At 41.1% G+C, this 23,320-nt stretch overlaps 1 protein-coding gene across 1 annotated transcript in view; it reads right to left on the reverse strand.

Annotated features, from left to right (window-relative positions):
• VIPR1 (vasoactive intestinal peptide receptor 1) overlaps nt 1-23,320 on the reverse strand; it is a 106,429-nt gene that overhangs the window by 26,087 nt on the left and 57,022 nt on the right. Inside the window, exons 4-6 of the mRNA XM_039726612.1 lie at nt 16,053-16,156; nt 10,630-10,730; nt 8,191-8,323 (exon numbers count right to left, since the gene is read on the reverse strand). Coding sequence (XP_039582546.1) covers nt 8,191-8,323; nt 10,630-10,730; nt 16,053-16,156 — 338 coding nt within the window. The remainder of the gene's footprint in view (nt 1-8,190; nt 8,324-10,629; nt 10,731-16,052; nt 16,157-23,320) is intronic.

Below are 23,320 nucleotides of genomic sequence, written 5' to 3' on the forward strand. Positions count from 1 at the left end.
GTATTTTCAATTTTCACAGGGGTTTTTCTCTGCTCTTAACTTAACATTTTGTTCACAAAATCAGAGAATCATTTGGTTTGGAAAAGACTTTTATTATCATTGAGTTCTACTGTAAATCCAGCACTACCAAGGCCACCACTAAACTGTGTCTCTGAGAGAGAGAAAGAGAAAGAAAAAGAAAAAAGAAAGAGAAAGAAAAAGAGAAAGAAAAAAGAAAGAGAAAGAGAAAGAAAAAGAGAAAGAAAAAGAAAAGAAAAAGAAACAACTTTATGCTAACTTAGGCTTAGCACACCCAACCTGTTGTGCAACAGCAACAAAAAAGCAAATTAAAAACAAACAAGCTAGACTGCCTGGCAAAAAGCCATCACTTTAATTTCTTCCCTCAGTTTAACTGCAGTTGTAGACCAGGTTCAAACAGGTGGGCTATAAAAAAGCTCCACAAAGTTTATGTTTGATAATCAAAGTGAATTGTCTTCAGAAACTGAAATTATAAAACTCCTCCTAAATCAATTGGGTGCCTTTGACTCCTGCCCTCCCTCCCTGTCATGGGCTGTGACAAGCAGGGAATTTCCAACAATAAATTGCTGCACTAGTGGGTGGCTCTGCAGGTTTTCCTGGGAGATACATAGAAATTTAGGATGTTAGGAGCAATATCTGTGAATGAAGAAATGTGATTCAAGAAATTCTTAAAAGGCCATCTTGACAGAAGCAAAGTGGCTCACAATGGAAGTACGTGGACTCCAGTCTGAAAGTCTCTGTGAAAGCAATTTATGACCTATCAGGAATTATGAAAAATAAAAGACCTTCATGGGAATGGTAATCTTATGTCTTGATAATGAACCTTTCAGAGGCTTCAACTCTTAAGTGCAAAAATGTATTATTAACAGTGCAGACAGATCAATTTAAGTGGATTCATGGTCACTGCCTGCCTCAGGCACAGTAAGAAGAGGTCCCAAACCCACATTTTCCCTGTTAACTTCCTGCTCTGCATCCATGGTACCCCAGAAACATTATGCAAGAGTACTCTGAAGCCTTGCTAGTGGCTAATTAATTCCATTTATCTTATGCTGCTTTCCTTCAGGTCACAATCCATCACATTTTCATGCACCCATCATAGCCCCAAGAGCACGCCCTGCAATACTTGCCTCATGTCAGCTGTCATTGGGCAATTTATGAAGCCATTATAAACTGGATTTGTGTCTGGGCTCGTGGATTTGTTACCACTCCATAAAGCAGAAATGCCATTCCCAGATGGATGAGCTGGGCTGCACAGCCTGACCCAGGCACACCCCCTGCCTGAGCCAGGTAAGGCTTTCCTGCTCCCATCAAAACTGTGCAGCAATGGAGACATCAGAAAGAAGCTTTTGGATCAGTCTATTATTTCTATTTCTATTTCTATTTCTATTTCTATTTCTATTTCTATTTCTATTTCTATTATTTCTATTATTTCTATTTCTATTTCTAGTTATTTCTTTCCTGTGCCTCTTCCATCTGCAACAAGGTCGTGCCACTGATGAACCTGCATGGAGCATTGTATCCCTCATTAGAGAATAATTTCTGCAGAAAGAGCTCAATCCAAAGTCATATGAAATCCAAAGTCCCAGGACTTAATTTAAAGCAAATTTAAACTTGTCTTTTCTCTGTACTTTCACCTTCTCAGTTCCAGCTGAAAATGGCATTTATAGCAACAGAATCCCAGAATGTTTTGGGTTGGAAACCTTAAAGATCAACCAGTGCCACCCCATGCCATGGGCAGGGACACCTTCCACTGTCCCGGGGTGCTCCAAGCCCTGTCCAACCTGACTTTGGACACTTTTAGGGATGAGGTGAGGATTTACAAGGAAATTACATGAGACAGCTTCTGTTTCATGTGCAAAGCATGGCAGGAGCAGATCCTGCAGTGATTAAAATAAATGGAGCTGCACCAGTAAATTTTGTATTAAAACAAATGGAGTTGCACCTGTAAATTCTGTAGTAAAATAAATGGAGTTGTACCACTTTACACTGATGAAAAATGTGGTGCACATGGCTGCTCTTCCTGCCTTGCCCACTTCCCATGCAGGCTTCCTCAAATCCAGCACTGGATTCAGGATTCAGGAAGAAACTCTTCTGCTTTCCCTCACACAAGAAGCAACTTTAAGCCCCATGACTGTGATCCTCAAGGCTATTTAAGAATGTCTCTTTACTGATTTTAACAGGGGTTATGTAACTGCCAGTCTTGAAGGACTCAGCCTTTCTATTTTGTCTCTTAGGAATTCCTGTTTGATTTTTGGGAGCAGTCTTGTGAGTATTTCCGAGATGCTGATTATCTCTGGCTGGTCTAACCTGGGTGTCAGATGACTCAGAGTTGAGTTCAGGTGTAAAAATAGAATTATCTTGCTAAATGGGTTAACTGTGCCTGTTTTGTGCTCATCAATCACAGGATAAAGGCTCTCATGAGCATATCTGCAGTGACAAGCCAAGTCAACCACAAGGCAGCAACTCAAAAGAGAAGGATGTTGGGGTTTTAATAAAGCCCTTCCTCACACTTTTCCCATTTTCCCTCCTTTTTGGTGTGTTGGTGCCAGCCCACAATGCTGGCACTGCTGTGTCCAGGATTACAGAATCACTTCAGTAAAGAAAATTCCTCCTCCAGAGCTCTGCCAGTCTGACCTTCATTCCAGGGTTATTTCCCTCTGCCTCCATTCCTGGGTTATCTCCTTCTTCCTTAATTTCTGGGTTATTCCCTTCTGCCTCCATTCCTGGGTTATTTCCTTCTGCCTCTATTCCTGGGTTTTTTTTTTGTTTTGTTTTGTTTTTGTTTTTTGTTTTTGTTTTTTTTTTCCTTCTGCCTCCCTTCCTTCCCTTTGCTTTCTTTCTGTTGTTTTGCATGATTTACAGGACCTTTCTCTAGGGCTTGTTTGGGGTTTGTTTTGTTCTTTTTTGCCCTTCCCCTCTGTTTTGCTGTAAACCTTAGATTGTAGCAGTGATCATCAGATATCACCCAAGGAAACAGCTGACTCTCTAATATTTGTTTTGCTTTAACACAAGTGCGTAAAAAAACCTTCTACTGTTCCATTTCTCCATCAGCCTGCAAATTGTGGTGCTCCCACATGGAGCTGAGTAGCCTCACTGCTGGAAATGAAAATGTATCTGTCTTCAACTTCCATAAATAAAATTCATTTAGGGGCCTGTAGCTGTTATCAGTTTGTCCTGGGGGAATTACAGTAAAAAAGCACCAATTTTTCACTCTGAAAATATGAGATATGCATGTAAATTCTCAACTGCTGAACTCCCCCTCTCCTTTGCAAAGAATAATTTTTGTGTTGGAATTTTTTTGTTTTACTGGAATAATACAAAAGGGAAAAGATAAATGATGTGATCTCCCTTGGCTGAATCTCCAGCAAGGGCAAACTTGCAGAGCTCAGATAAAAATGTCAGCCTGAATTTAATCTGTAGATTTTGATCTTTGTTTACAGCAAACTGTTGGATTTGTCTTCAGCAGGGCTGGAAATGTAAGTGGTTCATCATTATTATGCCATCCAGATATGACAGTAATGAAACTATATCAAAACCTGTCCCTAAACCCACAAAAAAAATTAAATAAAACCACTATTGAAGTGTTCAGTTCAATCCTTCTACCACATTTGTTGTTTTGAGTGTTGTTTTTTACAGGGTGTTCCCAAGGGAGAGAAGGAAAGAGGAAGATAAATTGTGGGAATGCCAAGAGGGAAGGGCAATAAACCTAAGGAAATCAGTGAGAAAAACTAAAACTTCTAAGGAGGACTCTTGAGTCTGGGAGGGGGAAAAACAAACAAACAAACAAATAAACAAACAAGCAAACAAACAAACCAAACAAACCCCCCCCCCCCAAAAAAAAAACAAAAAAAAAGAAGGCAAATCCAGATCTTAAAAATTTTTCACACACAATGAACAATTTGCAGATGTAACAAAACCATGTGCAGTGAGTTTTCCATCAGAATTTACCAATTAGTGAGACAGAACATAACCTGAGTGAGTCAAAACCAATACTGAGCCAGTCGAATTGAAGAATTATTGAAGAACTCAGGGTGGGTGGTTCCACAGAGCCCTCTGAGCCTGATCATCTCCACATCCAAGTGCTTAAAGCCCCAGCTGACAAACACACTCCAGCAGATGCCTGCTTTTAATCCATTTAAGCCAACAGGATGATTCAGTTACACATAATTACAATTAAAAAGCTACATAAATACTCTATGAGAGAGAGAGAGGAAGTGGGTTTGGTCTCCTCATGATACCTTGAGCAGAATGTTGTGTCTGTGCATGGCCATCACACCCCTCTAGAAAATTCCCTGCAGGGTTTTGTTTCTTACTGGAAAATCCCACAAAAATCCACTTTTGGAAGAGGTCTGTCTAAGGATTCTCTATGAGCTTTAGTATAAGTCTCTTTTATTTGGTGAGAGTTCTTCTTTATTTGACTTTTTATAATATGTATTGTGAATATGTTAAGATTGTGGTGGTAATATATTTGCAGTCATAAGGTACTAGATCATATTTACTAAGTGTTTTTTAATAGTTGCTTGAAGTAGGGAGAGCTTCAGCTGCTCTCTTTGTTTGTCTCAAATCTTTAGTTATGTCATGTGTAAATAGTTGCTTGAAGTAGGGAGAGCTTCAGCTGCTCTCTTTAATTGTTTGTCTCAAGTCTTTAGTTATGTTGTGTGTCAGTGGTACATAATTGGGATTTGTATTTTGTTTGCCATATTTTATTGGTATGGCTATTATTTGTGTTGGTGTCATGTCAAAATCTCCTTCCTTGAATGTGTTTTTTTTTCCTAATTTCTGCTTAATTGGTAGAATTTGGAATGTCTCTTGAAGGATCTTTTGTATTATTATTTGAGCTGACTCTTGGAATACAAGGAAATAGGACTAATTCTCTGTTTGTATTCTGTGGGTTGGTGTCTTGCAAAGATGCTCCTTCTTCAGGCTTTGAGGCTGTATTCCTTCCTTCATTCACTGTGCCTAGACACAAATCTTAACAGTCTGGGACACCTGGGAGGAGGAGAAGGAGTGAGGGATGTTTACAAAGCCACCAGTGCTGAGTTTCCTTGTAGGAAACAGGAAAACAAGGAAATAAGTTTCCTTGTGATGTGGGACAAGGGGCCTTGTACAGGTTCTGGGTTAAAGATCATTTAAAACTGCCCCATTTGTTCACAAAAACAAGCTGGCTTGTCAGCTCAGGGTTTCTGCCCAATAAAAACAGGTTGATTTTTTTCACCCGAGCAGCAAGACTTTTCTGTGCCCCAGGAGTGAGTTTATCCATAAAGCAGGACCAAGGACCACACATCACTCTGCAAACATCACCCAGTGCTGGCTCACACCATCACTCAGTCATGCTCATCACATGTATTTTATATTTTATATTTTGTGTTTTATATTTTATATTTTGGCTGCACTAGTTCTGAAATGCTTACAGCCACATTCTCACTCACTGTGGCCCATAGAAATGCTCAATAAATTAATTTTTCAGGGTGTTTGTTCATGTTGAACTCAGTAGCAATCCAAGCCTCTTTGAGTTTAAAATGGTGGAGAGTTAACACCACACCTAAAGTGTCCCAAACTAGGTAAAATGAAGTAAAAATGCAGTAAAGCCTATTAAAAATGGTTTTTTTTATTACATATACATCTTCTCATGTTGAAATTCCTACTTGATTGAAGAATTGACACATTAATCAATGTGTCAAAGTGGAGAGTTAACACCACACCTAAAGTGTGGTAAAATGAAGTAAAAATGCAGTAGAGCCTATTAAAAATGGGGTTTTTTATTACATATACATCTTCTTGTGTTGAAATTCCTACTTGATTGAAGAATTGACACATTAATCAATGTGTCAAAGTGGAGAGCTTAAGGTATTTTTGTGTGGCTAGAGCACAAAACATAATTTAAAGTCTTCTTACTGCAGCAGGTAATATCAAATTGAGGACTTTGGTGCCTTCATCAGAAATGCCGGGAGAGGTTTCTATTCATTTGGATTTTATAGTCCTAAATCTGTTCTGTCTTTACCCTTTCATTCCCTAAAGGAACCAAGTGTGGTACTTCCTCATCTAATGTAACACTTTTATTGCTTTGGGTTTGCCCTGTTCTAAACCAGAGTAGTAGTGAGAGCATTCAGCAAATTGTTTGTTCAGATTTCTGCCCAGACTGAAGGAGCTCAAGGCCACATCCATTACACACACAGCCTTCAGTGAATTGTGTATAAAATCCTGACTATATGAAATAGCACCAGGTCTCCCAAGCCAAGCTTTATCCTGCAAGTTCAAAGCACAAACTTAAGCCAACCTAACCTAACCCAACCAACCCACAGGAACACAATGGATTTTATAACAATTTTTCCTAACAGGTTAATGTTAGGAGAGGAATTTGTGCCAGTGTTTTTAGACTGTGACTTAAAAACTTGCCCAAAATGCTGGTTCAGGACTGGTGCAGATTTTGCAAGGGGGATGCTCAGCCTAATGTGGTGGAGACAGATTTTTCCCACACAAATTTATAACTGTTATACATCATCCAGCCATTCACCCTGTGCTGGCAATTAACTCAAAAATCTTCTGATGGGTAGAAACGCAAAAATGTTGTAGCCATGGGGCTACCTGAAAGTGCAGGTATTCTGGATTCTGCAGGAAAATTCTATATTTACACCCAGAAATGTTTCTGCATGAATGAGAAGCAAACATTTCTCACTCAGCTCTCTGCAGCTCAGTGCCTCAGTCCTGATCCAGCAGAATCCAGTGCAAACTCCCACAGGGATCAGAGGTGGGTTCACACTCCATGGCCTGTCCTGGCTTAGCTGCTCTGCCAATTGATGACATTGACAATTAATCTGTATCAATTTATTCCAGCTTCCATGTCTTTCTACCCATTCATAGACCTTCACAAGAAAATCCCATTCCAAGAATCCAGATCCTAGTGAATCACAGAGAGGAAGGAGCACACAGGGAAAAGGATCATGCTGCACACATTTCTTGGGAAAAGCTGAGAGGAGGCTGCCCTGGGTTTCAGCTGAGAAATGCTCAAGAAGAAAGGTCATTATAACAGCAGGGACAGGACTCAGGGTAAGGATACAGGAAAACCAGCAAGCAAGAAAAAAATGGGTGGATGGAAAAGAAAAGAGAATCTTTTTTTCTGGTGGTGCATGACATAAAAAACAGGTCCAGAGCTATCAGCAAGCAACTCATCTAATGCTCTGAATTTACTATGGAGGGTTCCCGTTTTTCTTTTTTTCTTATTTTTTTTTCCCCCCTGGATAACTTCTGATCACATCTCTTCATTTTGGTGATTTCAATTTCCTGCCTAAATTTATTCATGACTGGTGTCCTCTTACGTCAGTGTTGCCTGTAGATAAACAGCCCTTCTCCCTCCTTAATGTTTGCTCCAGCTGATAACACTGAGTTTGAAAGGCAAAAAAATAACCCAGCTCGTTTATTCCCCTTATTTATCATCCCAGTAGGGAAATCTCACAGTTGCAGACAGCGAGTGTGGGATACTGATTCAGATGAAAAATGGATGATGATGTCTGCACAGAGATTTCCTGCCTGAAGTCCTGCAGGGATCTGGTCACTGGAGCCCAGAGAATCACCCACATGCAGGTGCCTTCTCCCAAAGGATTGAACAGCATTCCAGACTCCAGGGAACAGATTAATTAGAGCCACTATCTATGGATGCATATAACACACACAGCTCATGTGGAAGTACTTATCCCATAGATAACTAAAATTAGTTATGTGAATTTGGATCTGACTTCCATCCTCATGGAAGGAAAAGAGTTTACTGAATCCCTAAACAAAATCCCTAAAATCCTTTGACCAGGATATCCAAGAAATTAGCATGTGGCTGGGAGATGGACACAGGACTGACAGGAGCCCCAAAATTCTGTACAACCTCATTGTGAGTTTGACCTGATAAAATCCTTAAGGTTTGAAAACACCTCTAAGACCATCAAGTCCAACTTCAGAAAGGACCAGATATAAAATATAAATATATACATGTTGGACTCTGACAATCAATTTATTCCTTCTCCATATAAGTCAAATGGCAGCAATTATGGATTTTTTTTTCCTTTTAAACGAGAGGAGGATTTGAAATCTTCCCAAAGTACCACCTCACATGCATTTGCAAGGTAATTTTTGCATTTCTTAAGAGGGGCAACAAAATGAGGTGGAAAGTTTGAGGCTACTTACTGAGCTCACGAAGCAGTGCTCGGACTCCCCACTTTCAAACAGGATGACATCCTTGATGAAGACTGCGATGGCTCTCATGATGAAGGACATGAAGAGGTGCATGTGAATGTAATTTCGAGTACAGTGTAGTTTTCTGTTGGAAAGAAATGAAACATTTCTGAATAGTAAATCTTCTCAAAAGCATTATTTTTATATTTACACATTTTTTTCTACCATGACAGAGAGTCCCAATTAAACATTAGAAACCCTGAGACAGGCTCTGATGAGCATCACCACAAATCCACTTAAGCCTCCTTAATTCCACAGAACGTGGCAATCCATGTATCTGCAGCAGTACTGCTGCTTTTTCAATCCTCAGAAAAACAGGAAAAAAATACAGGATGACAGAAAACAGGTCCGTCCCACTGCTCTCCACTGGAAAAGAAATGTTTTTGACTGAGCAGACTGAGCTCATTATAAAGGGCTTTTTTTTCTACAGAATGTTTCTGCTGCTATAATTCTTTTCAAAGTGAAATGTCTCTTCAAGCAGGCAAATAAATTCTTAGCATCTGTTGCCAGAATTAACACATATTACAGATTTTCTGGAATAATATGAACTATATTTTCATGTAAAAATTACTGGTTAATGATACTGAGAACTACACCAGAGTGTTTCTGTCCCTTGCCTGCTAATATTTTGAAGAAGAATTCTGATCTCAGAGGAAATTTTTTTCAAGAGAGAATTTCCATCAGCCAAAGTGAAAGGCCTGATAGCCTGGAAATGGGTACTTTGTACAGACACCAGAACCACACCAGACCTCACTCTGCAGCACAATAAAATTACCACCTCTTAACGAGCCACTGGGCACTGGCAGAGGCTGTGCTGCTAATCTCTGATCATGGCAAAATAATGGGGCCGAGCTGAGTCCCCTGTGCCTGCAGGCCAAGGCAAGTCAAGTTAAGCTGTTTCCCAGCACAGAAAAGCAGGATCCTCAATGGTTTCACCAGCCTGGCTGGCACCTTGTGCCTTGTGGAGGTAATTGCCATGTGTCTGATTGACTCCTCCATTGTAAGAGGAGTGGAGAGAGAACTCGGGAAGAGAAGTGCTAAGCTCCTGAATGGTGAGGCCAGCCTTGATGAGAGTTACCCTAGAAAATGTGCTCTGTCTTACACGAGGAGATGCAACCTCATCCAAAGGGCTCTTCCATCTCAGCTTTTTGCTGATCTCCCTTTACATAAATTAATTTATAAGAGGAGATGACATATATGCAGACTTCTTCATTGGAGGGACCCAAATTTAGATGCCTGAATCTATTGCAAAAAATAGAGAGCAAGAATTAATCCATGTGCTGCAGTCTGGGATTCCAATGCCACTTGGTGAGCTGCAGACTATCTGCCCATCCATCTCTGAGGCCCTGGGTCTCCTGCAGGCCCTGCATCCTACCTGCCACACTTGTGCCTATTCCAGGGACACCAGCAAGTTTAAATGGCCCTGGGTGTCTCTGTTGTGCCATAGAGTGGCAGCAGGAAGAGTTTTTGGAAAAGACTTTGGGAGGAAACAGGTTGCCCAGAGAAGCTGTGGCTGTTCCATTCCTGGAAGTGTCCAAGGCCAGGTTGGATGGAACTTGGAGCAACCTGGGACTGCAGAAGGTGTCCCTGCTCATGGCAGGGGATGGAATGAGATGATCTTTAAGGTCCCTTCCAACCCAAACCATTCTCTGATTTTGTTATCCTGGATATTTTTGGATACCATTTTGAATACCTACTTTAGGTAGAAATTCCCTGGTATCCATATACAGGACTCTATGGACTGTAACCCTCTAACAGAGATCCATCATAGAGCAATCTGCCTTTGGTGAGATGAATCCACCCAGTTAAGTGGATTGGGGTTACAACTTCCATGCAAATGTCAAAACTCCCACACCAAAACATGTCACCATGATATTTTATGAAAAATCCCTTTGCCAGGATTTTTCTCCTGAGAAGCTGGGAAGCTTCAGCTTCTCCGTTTTGCTGCTTTGCAATGTGATTTGGAGAATTGTTTATCCCAGCATGTGAATTATTTTTATTTAATGACCAATCCCAGTCCAGCTGTGTTGGACTCTCTGGTCAGTCACGTGTTTTTATTATTTTGTCTTTTCTAGCTTTCTGGTGTATCCTTTCTCTCTATAATTTAGTATAGTTTTAGTATATAATTTTCTTTTAATATAATATCATAATATAATAAATCAGCCTTCTAAGAAATATGGAGTCAGATTCATCTCTTTCCTCATTCTGGGACTCTCACAAACACCACAACAAAAACACAGTGACACTGAAAGATGGAGGAACATTCCTCCCCTATCCAACCAGAGTGACAGAAATCTTGTGCATCTTCCTGTAACACTCATAGCCTGCACAGCCTGTAAATCACCAGCCTTTGAGCCCCTTCCCTGAGCCTTTTTTGGCTGGTGGCCTCACCTGAAGAGACACAGAATGATCATGGCAGCCGTGAGGGCGATGAGGGACAGGGTGTGTCCGATGGTGTAGCCGGTCTTGACCGTTCCGTAGAACGCCGTTTGCTGGTGTGAAAGAAAGAACACAGAGCTTTCAAAGAGGTTCAAAAATCCTAAATGCAGAGTCACTGACTGCTGGGTAAAGGGAATCATCCTTCTCCACTCTCTTAATACACCTCTGACTCCTTCACCCTTTAAAATCCCATCCAGTGACTCAAACACTGCCGGTGTGAGTGTGGAGAACTCAGCTGGCTGCAGCAGAGCTTGGACAACTCCAAACCCAGACTAAAGTTACACAAGGCAAAGTTTCCTGCTGGAAGGAGGCTGATTTGACACCTTCTCCAGCCTAAAACCTTGTGGAACAGAAGTGATCAATGTTCAGCTAAACAGTGCACAACACTGGGTCTGACGTGCGGTGAAATTAATTTTATTAAGGAGGTCTGAGGGCAGAACTGTCTGGGAAATTGGTTTGCTTTTGTGGGATTTACACTGTTGTTTATGCAAGTAAAATGTTCTCACTGTTAACTCAGAAATATGTGTTAAGTTGGAAATCGGTTCATGATTTTTCTCTTTGACAGCACACAGAGGGAATCTCTGAGCATAGCACACCACAGGGCTTGGATCCAACAGGGAATCCCAGTCTAAATAAAATGGGCAAATAAGCTCTACAAAGCTCTCTAGCAACACTCTAAATCAATAGTTTGATTTCCAGCTTAAAGAAAAGAAAAAAAATCAAGAGATAAAATTATTTAGACATTTATAAATTTAAAAAATAATCTAAGTTTTTATGAGAACCTAACTCAGTTTATGGAATTTTTTTTTTCTAGCTCTTGATTGACCATCCTCTGCCCTCCTTATCACCATCTTCTATAAACAACCCAAACAACCAAAATCACAAAGAGCAGGTTAGGCAGAAAATCTAAACACAAACTTGTTTGGAGAAATACTCTTCCATAACATTGAGAGCTGACATTTTTATGTGCTATTTTCCCAGGCTTTGACAAGTATTTGGTACTTTACAGAGCCAGTGAGGCTGGGATGAGTTGCAATCCTTTAGCATTTGCACAAGCCAGCTTGGAGGGGGGTTAAAACAAAAGAGTTTTCAGAGATAACACTGGTCACATCTTTGACCACAGATCTCAGAGGTGGTTCAAGCACCGTGTCCTTCCAGCCATGTCACTAAGAGCTTTGGGTCACCCTGAACAGATAATTCAAAGGTTTCAGGAAGATTTATATGCCTGGTCTTGCCCAGGTAAAGCTCTGCAGGTGGGGCCTCACCTGAGGGGGGCAAAGGGACAGAACCCCCCCTTCCCCTGCTGCCCAGGCTGTGGGAACAGCCCAGGATACAATTGGATTTCTGAGCTACAGGTGCACATGGTCAGCACATGTCCAGCCTCTCATCCACCAGCACCCCCAAGATAAAAATCTTCTTTCCAGCCTTCCTGGAGTTTGGGATCCCAAAAACTCTGACTTTTCTAATTAAAGCAGTCAACCTCCCTCATGTGGATTTAATCTTTCTCTATTATCTCTATTTTGATGGCACCAGAGAAGAACTGTTCCAGGAAAGATTTGGCCAGCAGAAAAAAGGACCTTGTGGTAGGGGACTGTAGGGGGAAGAGGTTGTCCCACTCTTCATTTAGGAGAGCAAAGCAGGCCTTCTGCCTCTTAGAGTTATTCCCAGGAGCAAGTTGTGCACAGAAGGTTCTTGGTGTTATTCAACCAGCAATTCCCTGCTTTTCCCCTCATATTTTATGGTGACTAATTTCCCCCCCATATTTTATGGTGACTAATCCTTTTTGTGCAGAGGGGGATGGTTCTGCATGCAGCTTTAATGCAGGAGGTGGGGTCATCTCTGTTCTGGAAACTGCACATAATGGCTTCTCACTCTTCACTACACTTGCTAATGACAATTGGTTCCTATTTCAGGGTTATCAAAGCAGAGAATTTGACCCAGGATCATAAATGGAATTGAAATTTCACTCAGGGTCCAGATTATAAAATATTCTTATTAGAAATGAAAGGGATGCAGATAAGTGCAGGCAATGCATGCTAGGATGTCTGACTGTTTTACAGAATGAAACCAGGCAACTTCATCATTGTCTCTTTGACTTCTAAAAGCTTCTGCCTAATTTCACAGGAGTGTGATAATAACAATTATCCAAGGTAGGTGCTAAATTGAGATTAACTGAGATTTATTTTCCTTGGTTTCTATTCAGTAACCTCAACATTTGTCCCTTGGTTGACAATGGGAAACATTTACAATTTTGAAAGGAAAATAAGAGAAATATTGATATAAAATCCTTCAGGACACAAGTGTTTTGGGGTTCATGTCATCCAGCCCAAAGTCGTTTGGGTTCCCTCAAGAGTAAATGAAAAGAAATTTCTTTGGAGAGAAATGTGGGCAGAAGTGACCTCTGGAGGTGTCTCTTTATTTCACCATTTTCAGGCAGAACCTACAGAGACCTGGTGTTGCAACCCTGGATACTGAGAATTTTAGACTTTCTGTGTTGAAAGTCACAGATCCTCAAGAGAACACTGCATTTGACCCGAAGCCATAGAGAAAGCTTCCAAAATTGATTAATAACACAAAGATTATAAGTGTGTAGTTCATATAGAAGTGTGTAACATCATAGGGTGGAAAACCTAGAGTTTAAATTTTATAGTAATACATATAAGGCAAGATAGAAGTTTTAAAGCAGTAGCTAATCCTTCTTCACCTTCTTAATGAGTTTAAGTAGTATTTTATAATTAGATAAAAAGTCCACATTGCAGAACACAAGTAGTTAGTAATTTAGTTAAAAATAAAAATAATTCAAGTATAATTTCTTAATTAGGTGGTTTTTCCTTAAAAGGCCTTATAGAGATAAATACAAAGCCATTTTGTAACTTATTAGTGAAATGCTGTAAAACTCACAACTTATAAGACTATAATATAAAGAAGAATTAATAAACATCTGAGCTCCAACACAAAATACCATCTCTATGCATTTAATCCCGACCCTGACCAAAGCAAAAAAAAAACAAAAATAAAAACCCACAATAACCCTGGGGTGGCCCCTCTGAGCAGATGGAAACACAGCAGGGAGAAGAGCATCACATCTGACAGAGGAGCAGGATAACAACCCCACTCCCCATTTGCTAATGCACCACTTTTAAAGGTCAGCTTGGAGAAGGGCTCATCATCACTGCATGGACCCCAAGAGCAGCACTTTGGTGCCTGCATCATCTGCTGCTTTAGGGACTGCCAGAATTCACAGCTAAAACCTTTCACACTGCCCTTATTTATTTTTCATATTGTTTTTTCTTGCTGTTTCTGACCTGAGACCAAAAGTTCATGAAGTTTTTAACTCCTAAAAGCTTATCAGTCTTTCCTGGACCTCATGTCCTGTACAGACTGATGTTTTTTTTCTATTCCCTTTACTTCTTGCTCCCCAAACTCACTGCCAATTCAACAACAAGAAAACAAAAATCTATTCTTCTTCACAGGCTGCTACTGCATGTTTACCCCCCTCAGCCACCTTTCACATGAATTGGACTTTAACAGCAAGAAAAAATTGTGGAAATCAAGGGAAAATAATTAAGAAAGAATTAAAAGAACAATAGAAGTTCTCCTGGTAACACGGCACTCTGGCAACGCTGCACTCTAGCAACGCTGCAGGCTGTTGGGTGGCAGGAGCATGTCCCAGGAATTCCCAAATCCCCTGTGCAGCAGGAACACAAACCAGAGCTCTGGGTGGGGGTCCTTGCACAGCAGAGCTGGAGCAGTGGGTTCTGCAGGCACACAGCTCAGTCTGAGGGATGGACGCTTGAGCACGTGAAGTGCTGGCTGACCCTGAAGGCAGACCAAGGCTCTCTTCAGCACAGCCCTCGAGTTCTTTGTGCACCTCTGCCTTTGCTCTTTTCTGTTTTCTTTCCCACTCAGAGCTGGCTCAGTTCTGCCCTGTTAAATCTTGGAGTGCCCTGGCAATGCGTGACCATGCACAGAGACCTCTCACCATATTGAGTCTCAGAATCCCAGAATGGATTGGGTTAGAAGGGACCATAAAATCATCTCATTCCACCTCTGTCCTGGGCAGGGACACCTTCCACTATCCCAGGTTGCTCCAAGCTCTCTCCAACCTATCCTTGAGCACTTCCCAGGATGGGGCAGCCACAGCTTCTCTGGGTATCCTTTGCTGGGGCCTCACCATCCTCACAGTGAGGAATTTCTTCCCAATATCTCATCTAAACCTGCCCTCCTTCAGCTTAACACCATTCCCCTTGTCCTTCCACTCCATGCTCTTGTGAAAAATTCCTCTCCAACCTTTTTTAAGCCCCCTTTAAATACTGGAAACAGATGTTAATTAATTATCGAGATTCCTATGTCCAATATTCACTAACACTGAGGTATGTCTTAAACAGAAACAACAACAACAAAAAGGATGAGCAGTGATTTAATATAAACACATTAACCTATTATATAAAAACATAAATACTGCAACATGTGATTGCAGTGAAATATAACTTTCCATGCATAAGCTTTTTCTTGTTGACTATGGGACTGCTACAGGTGATTAGTTTAGATTAGAAGCTGAACTTTGAGTTAGGTGAGGTGAATCTTGCTTCTAACATTTGTTATCCTCTTTAGACTTTACCCCTCATGTCTCGGCACGCAGCAAAACCATAACAAACTCCTTCCTGTGGAGTGATAATACTCTGCAAAGCTAATTATACCTAGGTCAGAGATTGCTAATTTATACACAATAAATAAACACAAACAATATCCCAGAGAACTTTTGGATTTCCTATCAAAATTTAGTAAAATTTTGAAAATGTGTGTTCCCTACAGTGATGTAGATATTTAGCTGGTTGAGATTGCAGAGTAACAAAATGTAAGTTTTATGCCTTTAGAGTTTTTGATGCTTATGTTGCCATAGAAAGATTAGAATCACCATATCTACTTAAGCATAAATATAAATGTGGAGGGCCTGTTTCAAAGTGCACTGTGGAAAATGAAACACTTGAAGTTATGTGTGGGCATCACATGGACAATGGTCTGATCTTCTCAGGTCCTGATGTCCTGGAAATTTTGGATGTCCCATCCCTGGAAGCGTTCAAGGCCAGGTTTGGAACAGCCTGGTGCCCCTGTCCGTGGCAGGGGGTGGAATGGGATGATCCTGAAGTTCCCCTCCATCCCAAGCCTTTCCATAACTCCACCAGTCTAAGACATCAAAGGGAAGATAATTTCCTTGACCAAACATTTGAACTCTGCTTCCAAGGATCCTCAAGAGGATCCTTCCCTCCTGAGGAATCAGAGGGGGAATGGGAAAAATTTGGCATAGGAGGATCATACAATTTGGATACTGATCCCTGTTAAATCTTGATGTCCCCCCATCCAGGTTTACAAACCTCTTCCCCTGGAGTGCTGTTGGAATCATATCCACAAGCTACAGCGTAGGGTGCAGGGTACACATCTGACCAGCCCTGGCTTGTACAATTCCTGGTCACATTTCCTGGAAGAAAAGAAAAAACCACATGATTTAAAAAGAAACCTTTATCTCACTGTTAAAACAACTTCTGCCTCTTGTGGTATAAATGCCAAAACACAATTCTTGTAACACTTAGAGAAAAACTCTCATACTTTTTCCCTGTTATTAATTTTTCATATTACACAGAGCTCATAAATGGGAGTCATCTATTCTGTTTTAAAGTCCAGGCCTCAGTAGAAAAGTTCATTTTAATACAGAGGTGCACACAAAACATCTCTTCCAGTGGTACCATGCTGCCAGTTGTACCCAGACCTTTGGTTCCTGGCACTGCACCAGTATTGTTTGAATGTTTTATTGTCACATTGACTTTGTTCCTGGAAAATTTTTATCTAAACAGAGCAGTGAAGTATTTATGCCTTTCACTGTGTTCCCGAGAAGCCAGGACAGGGATAGATAAAGGGCTTATTTCACACCATGCAGATAAGGCTGGGGGTCTGGGAACTAAATCCAGTCCTCCACACCCAGACCTTGGCTACAACTGAGCCCTGATCAAATGTGATTCCTGGGAAATGTACTGCACTCTGGTTTGTGAACAGAACACTTCAAAATTTGGCTGTGAAGGGACAAAATCCACACACTGACAACCTGTATTGCCTGTTTTAACTTGCATACTCCAGGGCAGGAAGATTTCCTGGACTGTCAAGCTTGCTGAGTGCCTGGGGCCTCTGACCAGCTAAAAAGAGCTTTAATTAACACAAGAACATCTCACTCCCTCAGCCAAACTGTCAAAACTGACGTTCATGTGGCTCTTTGCTGCTCAGAACTGCCTGATCCATCCAGGATTGTAAGAGCAAAGCACTTCTCACTTTGTAAAACATCTCTGCTTCCTGTCCCTGCTGGACCTCAAACCCACATCAGCTTAATCCAGCAAAAGGAGAGACCAGCACTCAGGATAAGCCTTACCCCAAGAGATTTGTAGGCTAAAAGGCCAAGATATGGGTTTGTCAAGAAATAACAAAGCAGAAATGCCCCCAACAGCACATTGTAAATTCGCCCAGCACCTTCTCTGACCACCAGTGCCCACCATGCCCACCTCACTAAAATCCCATTATTGGGACATTCCACTGGTGCCATTCACCTCACAAAACTGGAAAACTGGTCAATACACCAGAATGATCAAAAAGAAGTCAAGCCTTGCTTCTTAAGGTAAAAAGTGACATCAGTGGAGCTCAAAGAGCTTTGCAACCATTTCCAGCGACAGAGCTCTTTGCACAAAAGAGTAAGAAAACTCCTGCAAATGGGACCAAATAAGTTATGCAGCTGTGAGTCACAAAAATATTTGAGTATCACCTCCAGCAATTTCTGACACTTGATTCATCTGAGCATCTTCCCAACCACGGGCCTGTTCTGCCCTGAGATCAGCAGCAGACAATGCCCTGCCTGAAGTCACTGCTCCAATCCCTGTCACAGATGGATTTTGACATTAAACTTGCCCCTTTAATCTGTCTTTGCAGCAGATCTGAATCCAGGAGGGCTCTCAAAGGTGCTTTTCTTCATTTTCAAGCTGCTCCAGAAGCAGAAAGTCCAGCACAGCTCCATGGGCTGCTGTTCCAGGCTTTCCCTGCATGGCCACCGTTTGCAGTTCCTTCCACCAGAGTTCATATCAGGATCATAAAGGATCTTGTGCAAACAAATCAAGGACACGACTGTGCGGTGCTTTCAGCTTTTCTGAGTTATGCAATTTCTGTTATTTCTTCTTTGTTACAATGGATCCCATTATCTGAACTTCACTGCTTCCCATTTCCTGCTCAAAACTCTGTTTGGGGATGGCTTAAGATTTCACGGTGGTTTTAAATCTGTGTTTCTTATTCTGAGTGAGCTAAGGTGTGTTTCTTTCGGCGAGTTTTTCTCCTATTTCTTCTTTTCAATTGCATTTCCTCACAATTTCATGATTATTTAAAAACTCTCTCCTCTCTCAATACCTTCAAAAATTGTCCCAATGCTTTAGCAGATGTGGAGACCAAGGTAGAAAAAGAACAATGACAAAGCACCAGTGGAATTAAAAAATAATAATAAAAATTACTCTGATTTTAAGGAAACTCACTTCCCAGATAAGTTTTTCTGCCACTCTTTGCAGCTTATGTCACTTTTAGATGTGGAAATTCATACACATGGTGTGATACAAGACACCTTTCTAAAACCTCTCATGTTCATCTGACATCTGAGAGGTACAAAAAGCACAAGGTTAAAAAAAACAAATGTTTGATCAGACCACAATTTGCCTCAAGTAATGGATGATGTCTCTTCTCAGACCAAATAATGTTTCTAATTACTACTATTTAAAATATCACTTTCTATACTGAAAATGAGCATAAAATTTGGGAAAGTGTCCCACAAGCTTAGCTTTCCTCTGAGGTTTACAGGCTCAGGTTAGACTGAAGTATGACACAGATTTTTATGTCCCAGTGTCAAATCCCAGCTCTATCCTGATGAAAATGAGACTTTTTTTTGTTGTCTCGTTGGCTCTTGTTTTTTCCAGACTTTGGTCATAATGTCTAATTATTTATCAATGGAAAGGCAAATTTTTCAAAGCAACAGAAGTTATATTTGCCATTTTCCAGAGCTGTTTCTCAGTAATTTGTGTAACACAAGCTCTCCCAAAAATGAGCACCAATGGAGTACATTGAAAATCTGGAATACATTGAAAATGACAGTATCAGAAAACACAAACTTTCTGCACTCGGAATTTATCTGTAGCCTTTCAAAGTTCACTAGATTTCCCAAATGTTCCCATTTCCTATCAGACTGGAGCTAAAATTTTCAAACTGTACTCCTGGAGATTTAATGAGAAAGGAGACCAGGGGTTTATAACTCCTCATAATTAGCAATGCAGAGTGGACGAGAATCACTGAGAGATGGGAATCATCCCAGTGCTAGCAGGTTTGTGCTCCAGGATCTCCTCTGTGTTGTGGAAAAAGAAGAGGCCAGTTCCTGGTGAGAACAGAGTCCCCTCAATGTCATGGTATTAGTTAAAGCCATGAATTAATCTTGTTTTCTGGTGGGGTTTGTATTTGATTTTATCAATGTTACCACTGTCAAAGTGGTGTGACTGTTCCTAAAAGCAATGTTCCTAAAAAAAAAAAAAAAGAAAAAGCCACAACTAACTCCATTTCCTATCAGACTGGAGCTAAAATTTTCAAACTGTACTCCTGGAGATTTAATGAGAAAGGAGACCAGGGGTTTATAACTCCTCATAATTAGCAATGCAGAGTGGACGAGAATCACTGAGAGATGGGAATCATCCCAGTGCTAGCAGGTTTGTGCTCCAGGATCTCCTCTGTGTTGTGGAAAAAGAAGAGGCAAGCCCCTGGTGAGAACAGAGTCCCCTCAATGTCATGGTATTAGTTAAAGCCATGAATTAATCTGGGTTTTTTGTGGGGTTTGTATTTAATTTGATCAATGTTACCACTGTCAAAGTGGTGTGACTGCTCCTAAAAGCAATGAGGTGAGGTTTTCCATTAAAAAAAAAAAAGACAAAGCCACAACTCTCATTTATTTTAATAATAACCTCATAATGCTTTGCAAGAGCTCAGTGCCCTGCTTTCATTGCATCCCACAATGGCTGAGGCTGGAAGGGACCTCTGGAGGTCATCTGGCCCCAAACTCCTGCTCAGGTGTGGTCACCTAAAATGGAAGCATGACCAGATGCCTTTTGGATATTCTTGGAATCCTTCAAAGATTGCACAAGCATATCTTGTCTCAGAATTTAGAACCATGAAATCATCAAATGGCTGAGGCTGGAAGGGACCTCTGGAGGTCATCTGGCCCCAAACTCCTGCTCAGGTGTGGTCACCTAAAATGGAAGCATGACTTCGAATCCTTCAAGGATGGACAAGTTGCAGAAGCAAATCTTGTCTCAGAATTTAGAACCATGAAATCATCAAGGAGTGATTTGGGTTGGAAGGGACCCTGAAGCCCACTTCCAACCTCCCTGCCATGGGCAGGGAACATGCACAAGCATATCTTGTCTCAGAATTTAGAACCATGAAATCATCAAGGAATGATTTGGGTTGGAAGGGACCCTAAAGCCCAGTTCCAACTTCCCTGCCATGGGCAGGGAACCTCCCAGGAGACCTCCTTGTTGTCACTGAGAGGAATTTCCCTCCATGATTTATTCATGACACAGCAGAAGAGGAGGGAGGAGTTTGTGGAACAGAGATAAAACCAGAACATTTTCTTTATCAGAGGTGTTTGATCTGGGTGGGAGTCAAACACTGAACAGATGAACAGAATAAATGCACGGAGCTGTTGTCTTGCTCTTTAGGATTTTTCCTCTTAATTTCTTTCTGCCTCTCATCTGTTTCAAACACACCCTTCAAACTCTGAGACATGTCTGAAAGTTCATGTTACAGGTGAAGTTTTACTTCTTTGATCTTGGAAAAACCCTCTTATTGGCTTTTAATGGGAATTTGAATTCAGACAAAGAGATCTGAGGTCAATCATGGCTCAGGGGTGTTGGGTTTTGCCCCCTCTTGCTTTCCTTGCCCTTTTCTGTAACAACTTCTAAAGCAGAGGGGAAGGTGTGCTCTGCCCAGCAATCACTCCTGCTTCTCTAGCACCATATTCCATAGACATAAATCGATTTTTTCAAGCAGAAACTATTAAAGCAGTAACACTTCTATTATCTACCATTCCTGAGACACGCTGGGTCCACTGGAACATCTCTGCTTTCATTTTTATTATTGATCTGCCCCACTGCTCCTGGGAAACACTTGAAACTTGCAGACAGCTTGCACTTAGCTGGATGCTGAAGTGCTTAGGCCTGGGAAAAACTTGTGGGGAAAGTCGTGACAGGACTTTCACAATTTCACAATTTGTTTCTTCTGCCTTGGTCGTGGTCTCACAATATCATTCCTTCAGTGCAATTTCTGCCCGCTGTTTAATGTTATTTTATGTTTTTGTAATTCATAACCTCATCTCATTGTAGAACCCGTGGCCTTGGGTCAGCACATCAAACAAGACAGACTTAATTTTCTCCCTTTTTTGTTTTTCACATCACTTGGCCTGCAGATATTGCTGCCACATGTCCAGTGCCCTGAAACTTCCTGAGCCCCATTTTTGTAGCAAAACTCAGTTTTCCCTTATTTTCCTTTCCCTTTCCTTTACATTTCACTTCTAAGATACAGATAATTCCCCCTTTCTTAACAATAACATTGTTCCCCTTGATTAGGCACCTTTTGTAAACTGTTTGTTTTCTCATCCTAAAAACAGAGCTGTCAAATTTTAGGACAAAATTCTCATTGGATCTTTTGATCCTGCAATTATAGGATTACAGGAAACATTTAGAAAAAAAATGCACATTTTTGGGTAGAGGTGGAGGTGCAGTACCAATCCTTCTGAGGAGTGGGGCACAAGCATTGTGACACTTCAGGTGCAAAAAAAATCAAGGAATGATAGAAAGGCTTAGGTTAGAAAAGCCCTCTAAGATCATCAAGTCCAATCATTAACTCCACATTGCCAAGGCCAACATTAAACCATGTCCCCAAGTGCCACATCCACACGTTTTTGAACACTGCCAGGGATGGTGATGCCCTCTCTGAGCCTCCTTTTCTCCAGGTAATTTTGCTTTTCTGATATGAAGGCACATGTGGACAGCAAGGCACCTGAACAGGTCACAGGTTTTCAGTGAAGAGAACTCCAAAAAAAACCACACTCAACTTCTTGAGTATCTTAATGACCATTTGTAGCAAATAAATAATGGGTATGGCTCATTTTGGGGTTCTTTAGTGAGGTGGTGTTGTCTTCTTCTCATCTGCTGCTCTCTGCTCATCTCTATCCTCATTTTATTCAGTTTTTGCTCCAGTTTCAGAAGCAATGCAGAATAAAAAGTGCTCATGAAGGAGGGGAAAGGAGAGGGGGAATAAATTTAGAACACCCAAGGAAAAAAGGATTTTGGCAAGCCCAAAACTCAGATGGATCTCACCTCGCTGAGTGGGATTCCAGAGCTTGGTTGTGCCCATCCCCACCCCCTTAGGTCAATTAATCTCAGATATGAAGCTTAAAAACTGTCAGTGTTAATTTAACTTGTGCATGGCAGACAATTTGCTTTTGGAGAAACTGAGAGACATAAATCCCTATTACAAATGTCATCTTCCATGTATGGAAGGAGAGCTGGAACACTCTGGTCAAGGGGTGGAAAGCAATGCACTTTAATAATGAAAGGTGCCAAAAATATTTTCATCCGTCTCCCTCACGTGGCACTGATGAACGTCATGAAATAATGAAAATTTTCTGGATCTGTGAATGCCATAAAAAATTAATGTCAAATGACATCAGGACAATTTAAGGTTTTTAAATGCCACGAGACATTTTATCCATTATTAACCATGAGATGGGATATTAGTCATTTGAAGAGCTCTCCATGAGGCAGGAAAATCACATTAACTCTTTGCTCCCTGGTATTTCACTCTTTTCCTGCTATAAACACATTAAAAAGATTTTTCTCTGGCTCACAGCTTGATAAAAGCTTTCCTGTTCCTGCAAAGGGATCAAAGAGTACGACACAAACATTACCCAGATGATTGAGTTCCTTGAGAGCTGCTCAATGACACTCACTGCTACAAAGGAAGAGCTGCTTCACAACATTTAATGACATTAATTTTGCAACAAATCCTATAAAACGGGAGGCAATCTTCCCCTCCCTTTATTTAAGACCATCACTGCTTTCCCTGTTTGTTGATGGTTGTGTACAAAGTGTCTGACTCAGAATCAAAGCTGCTGCTTCTGCTTTGGGGATGGCATCAGTTGTTCTGTTGGTGCTCTGCTGAGGCAGAATTCAATCCTGTTGGAAGACATTCCCATCTGCCAGAGCCACTCTGCAATATTTTGATTGCAAATGGAGAGAGATATGGGGTTTATGGACTGTATTAAACTCATCCTGGAGTGGGAATCAAAAAAACAGCTGAACTGTACTTCTAAAAAGGAGGTACAGTTCAGCTGGTTTTTAGATTCCCACTCCAGGAGAAGTTTAATACCATCCAAGATAGTATTAAACAGGAGGAACAGGCTCCAGGATGAGCCTGTTCCTCACCTCTGACTGTAAAACCAGTTCAGAGAGTCCTTGAGGTTTAAAAAGAGCTCTGAGAACATCAAGTCCAACCATTAACCATTGCCAGGTCCACACTAAAC

Source organism: Passer montanus, unplaced genomic scaffold (assembly GCF_014805655.1).
Source record: "Passer montanus isolate IOZ18808 unplaced genomic scaffold, ASM1480565v1 scaffold59, whole genome shotgun sequence".
NCBI classification, from domain to species: Eukaryota; Metazoa; Chordata; class Aves; order Passeriformes; family Passeridae; genus Passer; species Passer montanus.